We start from the raw sequence: 12,366 nt of genomic DNA on the forward strand, positions 1-12,366 counted from the left end.
TTATTTATATTATTATTATTTTTTATATGGAGTCTCACTCTGTCGCCCAGGCTGGAGTGCAGTGGCGTGGTCTCGGCTCACTGCAACCTCCAACTCCCGGATTCAAGTGATTCTCCTGCCTCAGCCTCTCGAGTAGCTGGGATTACAGCCTCATGCCACCACACTCAGCTAATTTTTTGTATTTTTAGTAAAGATGCGTTTTCACCATGTTAGCCAGGATGGTCTCGATCTCCTGACCTCGTGATCCGCCCGCCTTGGCCTCCCAAAGTGCTGGGATTACAGACAGGAGCCACGGCGCCTGGCCTTATTTTGTTTCGAGGAGTGCCTTTTGGTAAGGGTGCCCAGGAGGACGATGGCTGTGGAGACGGGCAGGTGCCCTCCCTGCTATGCAACTGGCTGACGTCCTGGCCCTGGGCTCTGCCCAGGACTGCCATGTGCCCTTTTTACAGTTGCCTTGGCGGTGGGTGAGCCCAGTTCTTTCCACCAGCTGAGGCCCAGGCTGCAGTGGTGCTGGCCAGAGAGAATGGAGTTAGTGGCCCGGCACCTGCGGAAATCCACAGCAGGAGTCAGAGCCTGACTTTCCTGTCTGGGGAGTGAGACGGTGGATCTTGTGGTGTTCAAGGAATCATACAGCTCTGTTTTCCTGGGCCAAGGGTTTGTCCCAAGACCTGTGGCTGATGCCCTGGGCTCCAGCCTCTCTATCCAAGGGAGCAGGGCTGAGCAGAAGTCGGCCTCCGCATTCCTGGCTTTTCATCCCCATCCTGAGCTGCCTGTCTCTGGCTTCCCCATCAGTGCTGGTGCCCCTTGAGGAGAAGCCTCCCAGAGAAAGAGATGGCCAAAAGGGGTGCTTATGTGTGACTTGGAAGGCAGAAGGAAAGAGACAGCAGTTGCTGTCTGGAGGCGGCCGTGGCTGTCCAGCGTCACTGGCCAAGTTGAGGTCCATTCTGCCTGTGCACAGCAAGTCCATCACTGTGACACGGATTTTGCAAAAGATAAAAGATAGATTCACAAGACCGCCAAGTGAGGAGGTGGGAGAACAGCGCTCAAATCTTTATCTCCCTGGAGATAAGGCTGAGGGCTGTTTCTAGGTTAGGGAAGTGTGATGGTCTAAGATGTCTGGGGAGGTGATTGGCAGTGGGGAAAAATGAAGTAGTAGGTTCCTTTTGCTCAAGTGTCATCAGGCAGCCGGCTGGGCTTGGTGGCTCATGCCTGTAATCCCAACACTATAGGAGGCAGGGGTGGGCAGATCACCTGAGGTCAGGAGTACGAGACCAGCCTGGCCAACATGGTGAAACCCCACCTCTACTAAAAATATGAAAATTAGCTGGGTGTGATGGTGTGTGCCTCTAACCTCTAATCCCAGCTACTTGGGAGGCTGAGGCGGGAGAAGCGCTTGAACTCAGGAGGCGGAGGTTGCAGTGAGCTGAGATCACACCACTGCACTCCAGCCTGGGCCACAGAGCAAGACCCTGTCTCAAAAAAAAAAAAAACAAATGTGTGATCAGGCTTCTTGGCATTTCATAGGACATAAGTACAGAAAATGGTGGCATTAGCATGATCTGAAGGTGGAGTGTTGGGCTCTGAAGGTGGAGTTTTGGACCCGCTGATGTCACTTTTCTCAGGCATGTGCACAGGTCCAGTTGAAGGGTCAGTGGTCTCAACCGGTTTGAATTGGACAGGAGTTGGCCCAAGGTCCTGAAAGACAATGGAAGCACCATGGCCATGGTGACCTATGAATGTTATCTATAATGTAGCCAGTGAAGTTTCAGCGGTCAGTGTACCGTGGCCTTTGGGTTCATGGAAAAAGGAAAAACCAATAATACGAAGCAAGCGGCCGAAACAACCCAAGTCCAGCACCAGTCACTTCATCGCAGACCCACAGATGGGGGCTCCACAAGGCACAGTGGCCCAGAGACCTCTCCAGGGCCTCACCTTTGGAGGTCCTACTTAGGTGGCTGGGCATGCTTCAGCTTCTCAGAGTGACTGATTGGTGACCTCCTCGCTGACGCTCCAGCGGCCTCCCCACACCTCCAGTTCCCAGCCCCTCCACAATCCTGTGAGGTCTAATTCCACAGCAAATCCCTTAGCCTGTGCTCACATGGCTCTGCTTCTTCCCTGACTGAATCCTGACGCTTCCTTCAAGGCAGGCGTAAGCGGCGAGCGCTCTCTGGGCCCTGGGAATGCACCTGAACCAGGATGCCCCTCCCCAGGGGCCTTCCCTTCTTCAGCAGCTCCAGAGGGAGGCTTGCTTCCCTCAGCCCTTAGCAGAATGATTTGTTAAAAGGGTCACATCAGCCCCACACTAGCCCGAAAGGCCTCAGGGACGGGGCAGGGTCTTTGATCCCATCTCTTAGGGCGGTGAGGAGAAAGCCACAATATGCTGGGTACCTGCTTGGTGCTAGATACTTCATCATTTTATCCTCGCAACAAGCTACTGCCCCAGCTTGCCGTGAAAAGCTGATAGGGAGGGAGGTTGCTGGAGCTGGAGTTTGACCCCACACTTGAACCCACGCTTACCAAGTACCAAAGCCCACAGGTCCCGTGACCTGCCCACCTGCCCACAGCTGCAGCAGCAGGGATTTCTGCCCATGTCTGGCCTCTGCTGGGTCCTGAGGTCCTGGCTCCTGAGCCTTGCTGCTCTCTGCATCCCATGGCTCCCCCAGGAGGAAGGAAGTCTTGGAAAGGATGCATTCAACTGCCCAGTCTCTATAATAATAATTATTTTATAAATATACATATATACAGGCCAGGCGCGGTGGCTCACGCCAGTAATCCCAGCACTTTGGGAGGCCAAGGAGGGTGGATCACGAGGTCAGGAGTTCAAGACTATCCTGGCTAACACGGTGAAACCCCGTCTCTCCTAAAAACACAAAAATTTAGGTGGGTGTCGTGGCAGGCATCTGTAGTCCCAGCTACTCAGGAGGCAGAGGCAGGAGAATGGCATGAACCTGGGAGGCAGAGCTTGCAGTGAGCCAAGATCGTGCCACTGCACTCCGGTCTGGGTGACAGAGCAAGACTCTGTCTCAAAAAAAAAAAAAAAGATATACATACATATATATTATTGCTATGTATATTCTCTGAGCACCATTCTGAATGTTTGTGTCCCGCACACATTGTTTTCTCTACCGATACCCTTCATTCCATTTTTCTGCCCAGAAACCCTAAGTGTCCTTCAAGTGCTCGAATTGTATCTCTTCATGAAGCCTGCCCTGAGCTCTCATAGTTACAATTCGTTTGTCCTTCCAATGCACTCAAGACCTACCTCTGTAACAAGTGCGTTTGGAATACACTGCTTCCTGCTTCACCAAGTTTTATTAGGTGCTTCACTAACGGGCAGTTAGGTTACTTCCAGTGAGTTATTATTACATGCAATACTGCAAAGAACATCTTTCTGCAACTTTCCTTAGATCTATGTGCTTTTTTTCTAGGGTGAACCCTGCAAATGGAATTGTTGGCAATAGCCTTTGTATAATTCACATTTTCACTTTTACTAGATACTACCAAATGGTCATTTTTATACATCTACCAGCCATTTTTAAGTGTACTTGTTTACTCAAAATCTTACCAATGCTCGATATTATCAAACTTAGTTGTTTTCCACTATAATGGAAGGAAATGGTGTTTTATTTATTTTAATGGAAGGAAAGGGGGAAGGTCAAAAGGCTGAATTTCTTTTTTTTTTTTTTTTTGAGATGGAGTCTTGCTGTCACCAAGCTGGAGTGCAGTGGGGCAATGTAGGCTCACTGCAACCTCTGCCTCCCAGGTTCAAGCGATTCTCCTGCCTCAGCCTCCCGAGTAGCTGGGACTACAGCCGCACGCCACCATGCCCGGCTAATTTTTTGTATTTTAGTAGAGATGAGGTTCCACCATGTTGGTCAGGCTGATCTCAAACTCCTGACCTCAGGTGATGTGCCTGCCTCGGCCTCCCAAAGTGCTGGGATTACAGGCGTGAGCCACGGCGCCCGGCCTAAAAGACTGAATTTCTATGATCCCTTGTAAGGCTATTGAACACTCCAGTTTTTTTCTTACATTAATTGCCTGCCATGTCCCTTGCCCACTTTTTTCTATTTATAGGATTTCTTTTATATGTTTGGGATGCTAATTATTGGTCATTTACGTATGTTGAAAATATTTCTCTGTTTGTCATTTGACATTTTCTTTATTTTCTGTCATACTGAAGTTTTAAAGTCTTTGGATGTCAAATTTACCAATCATTTCCTTTATGAGTTTTGCCTTGGGTATCCTATATTAGAAGACATTCTCTTCATGCAAGTTTAATTACATCATTCTCCTAATAAGTTTCAAGGCACTGTCCTATATTTTCTTCTAATAATTTAAAATTATTTTTATTTGTTAATTTCCTCTGGGTTCTATTTTAAGCTATTTTCCCAAATAAATAGCCCATTTTCCCAGTACCATTTACTAAATAATCAATTCTTTCTCTACACATTTCAAATACTCCCTCCAGCAGATATAAAATTTCCACATAAATGTGTCTGCTCCTGGGTGCTTTATTATTTTCTGTTGAGCCATCCGGTCCCTGAGCCAGTATGATTCTGCTTGATGATTGAAGTCTTCATACCAAGTTGGCAAATTTCCCCACTTTCTAACTACTTTTTTAGAATCATCTTGCCTATTTTTGGATCTGAATTCTGAATTCATCCCTCTGAATATTTGTTTGTTTGTTTGTTTGTTTGAGACGGAGTCTCGCTCTGTCACCTAGGCTAGAATGCAGTGGCACGATCTCTGCTCACTGCAAGCTCTGCCTCCCAGGTTCACGCCATTCTCCTGCCTCAGCCTCCCGAGTAGCTGGGACTACAGGCGCCCGCCACCACGCCCAGCTAATTTTTTGTGTTTTTTTTAGTAGAGACGGGGTTTCACCGTGTTAGCCAGGATGGTCTCAATCTCTTGACCTCGTGATCCACCCGCCTCGGCCTCCCAAAGTACTGAGATTACAGGCATGAGCCACTGTGCCCGACCCCCTCCGAATATTAAGACAATTTGTTATATGCAAAACTTCAGTGGATTTTTATTGTGATTGCAATGAATATGTAGATTAATTGAGGGGTTATTGACATCTTTGCAAAGTAGATGCCTCCCATCCATAAATATGGCATATTTCTACATTTAATCAGTCGTTCTTTTGTGTCCTTCAGCTAAGTATTATTTTCCGTTTTTAAGATGACCTTATTTCCTTTTCTTTTCTGATTGGTTATATGTTGTAGTATACAAAAACTTTTGATTTTTGTCTTTTTTTTTTTAATTGAGACTGATTCTCACTCCGTCGCTGAGGCTGGAATGTAGTGGCATGATCTCAGCTCACTACAACCTCTGCTGCCCGGGTTCAAGCGATTCTCATGCTCAGTCCCAAATAGCTGGGACTACAGGTGCACACCACCATGCCCAGCTACTTTTTTTGTATTTTTAGTAGAGGTGGAGCTTGGCATGTTGGCCAGGCTGGTCTCAAACTCCTGACCTCAAGTTATCTGCCCACCTCGGCCTTCCAAAGTGCTGAGATTACAGACATGAGCCACCGTGCCAAGCCAAACTTTTGATTTTTGTATGTTTGATATTGTGTCTGATAATCTTGCTGAATTTTCTTAATCGTTTAACAGTTGGCTGGGCACGATGACTCATGCCTGTAATCCCAGCACTTTGGGAGGATAAGCCAGGTGGATCACCTGAGGTCAGGAGCTCAAGACCACCCTGGCCAACATGGCCAAACCTTGTCTCTACTAAAAATACAAAAATTAGCTGGATGTGGTCCCAGGCACCTGTAATCCCAGCTACTTGGGAGGCTGAGGCAAGAAGAATCGCTTGAACTTGGGAGGTAGAGGTTGCAGTGAGCCGAGATTGGGCCACTGCACTCCAGCCTGGGTACCAGAGCAAGACTCTGTTTAAAAAAAAAAAAAAAAAAAAAAATTAACAGTTAATATTCCTAGAATCTTTAGGGAAGCAACTGTATTGTCTATGAATAATAATATTCACCCTCCTTTCTAATGTTTGTGGAGCATTTATTTTTTCTTGTCTGATTACATTGGATAGGCTAGTTATATAATGTTAGAGATTAGGCATGAAAACAGGCATATTGGATTATTCCTTGTTTTAATGTCTATATTATTTCTTCATTAAGCATTATGCTAGCTGTGCATTTTTGGTTAATACATCATTTAAGGCTACATGTAGTCACAGAAAAAATAAACATGATTTAGTGACTTAAAGAAATATAGATTTCATTTTTGTCACTTAAAATGTGCAGAGGAAGGCGGTCCAAGTTGTTTTTGTTCTTGTGGTTACAATGTGGCTGCTGTTTCTCCAGGCCTTGGATTGCCTTCCAGGGAGGGAAAGAGGAAAGGTAAAAAGACTGAATCTGTCTCTTTTTAGCTGAAAAACATAAATTTCTCAAAAGTTTTAAGATTATACTGCAATTTTCTGCTGGGCGTGGTGGCTCATGCCTGTAATCCCACCACTTTGGGAGGCTGAGGTGGGCGGAGCACCTGAGTCTGAGAGTTTGCAACCAGACTGGCCAATGTAGAGAAACCCCATTTCTACTAAAAATACAAAATTAGCCGGGCGTGGTGGTGCACGCCTGTAATCCCAGCTACTTGGGAGGCTGAGGCAGGAGAGTCGCTTGAACCTGGGAGGTGGAGGTTGTGGTGAGCCGAGATCGCTTCACTGCACTCTAGCCTGGGCAACGAGAGGGAAACTCAGTCTCAAAAAAAAAAAAAAAAAGTGCAGAGGCGGGCAGTCCAGGGTTCTTTTCAGTTTCCTGATACTTCTTTAGCCATGTTTTTGTTCTTGTGGTTACACTTTGGCTGCTGCTTTTCCTTGGATTGACTTCCAGGGAGGGAAAGAGAAAAGGTCAAAAGGCTGAGTCTGTCTCTTTTTAGCTGAAAAACAGATTTCTCAAAAGTGTTAAGATCATACTGTAATTCAATTTTTTTTTTTTTTTTTGAGATGGAGACTTGTTCTGTCGCCAGGCTGGAGTGCAGTGGAGTGATCTCAGCTCACTGCAACAACCTCTGCCTCTGCAGTTCCAGCGATCTCCTGCCTCAGCCTCCCGAATAGCTGGGACTACAGGCGCGTGGGACCACGCCTGGCTCATTTATTGCATTTTTAGTAGAGAAAGGGTTTCACCATGTTGGTCAGGATAGTCTCGAACTCCAGACCTTGTGATCTGCCTGCGTCTGCTTCCCAAAGTACTGGGATTAAAGGTGTGAGCCTCCGCATCCAGCCTGCAATTTCCATCTTTTGGCTGCACATAAGTTATGTCACTATTCTCAGCTGTGGGAGTGTTTAACTGGGCGTGTTGCATCCTGTCTGTTAGATAGGTTTTAAAATTTCTGAATAGGTACTGAATTTTATCAATTGCTTTTTTCTTTCTTGATTGAGCAATTTTTTTCTCATCTTTTTTTTTTTTTGAGACGGAGTCTCGCTCTGTCGCCCGGGCTGGAGTGCAGTGGCCGGATCTCAGCTCTCTGCAAGCTCTGCCTCCCTGGTTCACGCCATTCTCCTGCCTCAGCCTCCCAAGTAGCTGGGACTACAGGCGCCCACCACCTCGCCTGGCTAGTTTTTTTTTTGTATTTTTTAGTAGAGACGGGGTTTCACCGTGTTAGCCAGGATGGTCTCGATCTCCTGACCTCGTGATCCACCCTTCTTTAAAGAAATGTTGATTCAAGTTTTTTTTTTTTAACATTTTAAAAGTTGGGTTATATATTTTTTCCACTGTTGAGTTGTACCAATTCTTTATACGTTTTGGGTTTTGTTTTTTTGTTTTGAGACAGGGTCTTGCTCTGTTACGCAGACTGGAGTACAGTAGCACAGTCACAGCTTACTTGACCTTCTGGGCTCAAACCCTCCTCCCATCTCAACTTCCCAAGTAGCTGTGACCACAGACACACACCACCATGCCTGGATAATTTTTAAATTTTTTGTTGAGACGGGTTCTCACTATGTTACCGGGCCTGGACTCAAACTCCTGGGCTCAAGTGATCCTCCCACCTCAGTTTCTCAAAGTGCTGGGATTAAGGAGTGAGCCACTGCACCTGGCTAAATGTTGGATATCTACCCCTAATTGGCTGGGTGTGGTGGTTCACCCTTGTAATTCCAGCACTTTGGGAGGCTGAGGCGTTTGGATCACTTGCCGTCAGGAGCTTGAGACCAGCCTGGTAATGTGGTGAAGCCCCACAATGGAGTTTTGGCTTCTTTAACTGAGAAATGAGGATCGTGACCATCCCTGCCAAGCAGGAGAGGAGATGGGCTGATATGTGCAGTGAGGCCCAACGTGGTGAAACCCCGTCTCTAATAAAAATACAGAAATTAGCCGGGCATGGTGGCGGGCGCCTGTAATCTCCACTACTCAGGAGGCTGAGGCCGGAGAATTGCTTGAACCCAGGAGGCGGAGGTTGCAGTGAGCCAAGATCGCACCATTGCACTCCAGCCTGGGCAACAGAGCAAGACTTTATTTCGGAAAAAAAAGAGTAGTCACTTCAATAAATGGTGAGACCAGCTTTGCAAAGATGACGATGGTGAGAGAAGTCTAGCATGACTGACTCCATCCCGCTTCTAGTCTCACGGGCTGGCTGTCTTTGCTTATTCCTGAGCATAGGCCAAATCAACCATGGGAGAAATTTAGTTCATAGTCTAACGTTGCCATTTCAAGTCCACAGGGGTCCCCTCTTTCCACTCCATGCTTAGTTATGAATTTGTTACTCTGCTTTAAAATATACATATTTTTTGTAATCCCAGCTACTCAGGTGACTGAGGCAGGAGAATCGCTTGAACCTGAGAGGTGGAGGTTGCAGTGAGCCGAGATCGCGCCATTGCACTCCAGCCTGGGAGACAGAACGAAACTCTGTCTCAAAAAACAAATATGACTTGAAATGATAATGTCTTTCTTTAAAACCAAAGAAAATGTGCATGGCGGATGTCTTCCTGTCACTTCGCACAGCCTACTGCCACAGTGCCTGAGCCCCACACCCCAAACTCACTGTCCTGCTCAGGGACCCCCAGACCACACTGAACATTGAGGGCACCCCAAGTACTCTCCTATCCTCACCTCACTCCTGCAGTAAGTGGCTAAAAGAATAATTCAGAAGTGAAGCCAAAAAGAGAAATGCACATGGGGAACAGGAGAGGCGCGCAGAGGCCACAGCCTGGAGGCCTGGGCTGATAACGCTGGGAAGACATGTCTCCAGGGACCACCTGTGGGGAGCAGTCTGCCATTCAGAACACACCTAGAGAAGCCTCTACCACTAAATAGCACCCATTCCCGAGTCCCCTGCCTGCCGCCAAAACTGTCCTTGAAAACCCCGAACCTTGGCCGGGCGCAGTGGCTCAAGCCTGTAATCCCAGCACTTTGGGAGGCCGAGACGGGCGGATCACGAGGTCAGGAGATCGAGACCATCCTGGCTAACACGGTGAAACCCCGTCTCTACTGAAAAATACAAAAAACTAGCCGGGCAAGGTGGCGGGCGCCTGTAGTCCCAGCTACTCGGGAGGCTGAGGCAGGAGAATGGCGTAAACCCAGGAGGCGGAGTTTGCAGTGAGCTGAGACCTGGGCACTGCACTCCAGCCTGGGCAGCAGAGCGAGACTCCGTCTCAAAAAAAAAAAAAAAGAAAACCCTGAACCTCTGGGCCTTTGGGGAGACTGATTTCAGTGATAACTCCAGTCCTTTCATATGGCTGGCACTGAGTTAAACTCCTTACTGCAATACCGTGGTCTCAGTGAACTGGTTTTGTCTGTGCAGCAAGCAGGAAGAACCCACCGGGCAATTACAATGGTATTGGGAAAACTGGATTTCCACGTACAAAAGAATGAATGCTGTTATCCCAAGTGGCTGGGGATGCAATCACAGGGGTGTGGAAATGGTCCTCATGCACTGAGTCCACCTCTGGGTGGGGCCACAGGTTGAGTCCAGCTGGGATGAGTCTGAAAAACATCTCAAAAGGCCAATCTTAGATTCCACAATAGTGATGCTATCTACAGGAGTAATTGGGGAAGATGCAAATCTTGTGACCTCTGGCCACATGACTCCTGAGCAGTAAGGGCTTACAGAAACTATGCCTGTATTTTCACAGAATTCAGTCTCCCCGCAAATCCTAATCTTGTGGCCTTCATTAGTCTTACGAAAGTGGGTTCAGCTCCTGGACAAGGACAGGATCAGTTTTAGGGAGGTTCTATTATCATCCTTGCTTCAATGTTAGCATAGCAGACAAGGGCAGAACCAGAAATTAACACATGTGGGGGAAGTTATATAGCACAAATAGGACAATCCGTGGAAGAACCAAGTGAATGGTGATAGCAGAATGTCAGGAAAGGACTTTATCATGTATAGACCTTAGAGAAATAGAGAAGGAACTGAGATAAGAATCAATTTGAATCCTTGGAAATAAAAAACTGTAGTTACTCACCATGTTGACCAGGCTGGTCTCGAACTCCTGACCTCAGGTGATCCACCTGCCTCGGCCTCCCAAACTGCTGGGATTACAGGCATGAGCCACTGCATCCAGTCAAGAAGGGACTATTCTTTCTCCATCGTGTCCTCTTGGTGCCCTTGTCAAAAATTAGTTGACGGGATATGTTTAGATTTATTTCTGGACTCTCTGTTGTGTTAATGTCAATTTTCCCATAGCCTCTTCTTCTCCTGTTTTTCTTTTTTTTTTTCTTGCTGCAAAAAGTGTTCTTTCCCTTTGGTCCAAGGCTTGGGAGAAGGCTGCAGGGTGGTTAAAAAGCTGCCTACTGGCTGGAAGGAGAGGTTGGGCAGAAGCCCTGATACCAGGAGGTGCAGAGGTGCCCCTCAAAGGCTGCTGGGCTCTGGAGGCCCTGGTTGTGGTTGTGGGTGGGCTTTTGGAAGAGACACTGGCACAGGCGGGCCTGGGGGCTGGCTGGCCAGCAAAGGTAACTGCGGTGGTTGCCCATCGTCTTGATGAGTTTCATCTTCCCATTTAGGAAATGGCTGTCCAGAAAGTCACAGAGATGAGGGTCTGTGTGGGCAGAACCGAGGGCATGCAGATCCATGAGGGCCTGGTTCAAATTCTTCTCCAGGCAATGATGGCTTTGATGGCATCCATGGTTTTCCTCATTCATCTAGAAATGGCTTCTGCGTACCTTGGAAGATGGTGCAGCTGGTTTTGCATTTCCAAGAGACACACCGTGCCCTTGTGCTTCTATTGAACCAACTCACGGAAGAAGCAGCCAAAGCGCTCCAGAGCCACTCATTGTGGTTAAAATAGAAGCCCAGGAATGGTAAGTGCCAGAGACCTGCCAATGCACATGGACCAGGCAGCTGACCGCAGCTTCCTCCTCGGTGGAATCATTCTGACGAATCTGGGAGATCGTGGTTGGTTGGCAATAAGGAGCTAACCTTATTTCTAACAACAACGGTGTTGGCTGGTCCTGGAAGCAGGATATGGCTGAGAAGATGGTCCTGGAGGTTGCAACTGGAGAGGAGATTGGAGATTAGGAGAGGCTGGAAGAGAGGGAATCCTCAGGTCTGTTCTATCCTAACACTGTCGAAGCAAGGGACAGATGTGTGAGACCACTGGGAGTGCTGCCTAGACCTGCATTTTTTCTTTTTTTTGAGACAGAGTCTTGCTGTGTCACCCAGGCTGGAGTGCAGTGGCGCAATCTCAGCTCACTGCAACCTCCGCCTCCCAGGTTTGAGCAATTCTACCGCCTCAGCCTCCTGAGTAGCTGGGATTACAGGAGCCCACCACCTCGCCCGGCTAATTTTTGTATTTTTAGTAGAGACGGGGTTTCACCATGTTGGCCAGGCTGGTCTCTAACTCCTGACCTCAGGTGATCCGCCTGCCTTGGCCTCCCAAAGTGCTGGGATTACAGGCATGAGCCACCGCGCCCGGCCTGGACCTGCATTCTTAATGTGTGTCTTTCACATGCAGAATATAGCTAAGAAATGAAAAGAAATCCGATATATTTTGATTTTTATGTTATTTTGTTGTTTGGTTTTGGGGTCTTTTTTGAGACAGGGTCTCACTCTGTCACCTTGGCTGGAATACAGTGGCATGATCATAGCTCACTACAACCTCAAATCCTGGGCTCAAGCGATTGTCCCACCTCAGCCTGGGGCTACATGTGCGTCTGGCTAATCTTTTAATTTTTAGTAGACACGAGGTCTCGCCATGTTGACAAGGCTGGTCTTGAACTCCTGAGCTCAAGCGATGAGCCACCTCGGCCTCCCAAAGTACTGGTGTAAGCCACCGAGCCTGGCCTGATTTTCTCTTTCTTTCTTTCTTTTTGTTTTTTGAGATGGAGTCTTGCTCTGTCGCCCAGGCTGGAGTGCAGTGGCCGGATCTCAGCTCACTGCAAGCTCTGCCTCCCGGGTTCATGCCATTCTCCTGCCTCAG

At 47.7% G+C, this 12,366-nt stretch overlaps 1 protein-coding gene across 1 annotated transcript in view; it reads right to left on the bottom strand.

The window, feature by feature from the left end:
- Positions 1 to 11,020, bottom strand: part of LOC105516916 (golgin subfamily A member 6-like protein 1) — a 65,242-nt gene extending 54,222 nt beyond the window's left edge. The window contains 1 exon segment of the mRNA XM_011949260.1: positions 10,743 to 11,020. Coding sequence (XP_011804650.1) covers positions 10,743 to 11,020 — 278 coding nt within the window.
- Between the last annotated feature and the right edge of the window lie 1,346 nt (positions 11,021 to 12,366).

The sequence above is a fragment of the Colobus angolensis genome, unplaced genomic scaffold, assembly GCF_000951035.1.
Source record: "Colobus angolensis palliatus isolate OR3802 unplaced genomic scaffold, Cang.pa_1.0 Scaffold294, whole genome shotgun sequence".
In the NCBI taxonomy this organism is placed as follows: Eukaryota; Metazoa; Chordata; class Mammalia; order Primates; family Cercopithecidae; genus Colobus; species Colobus angolensis.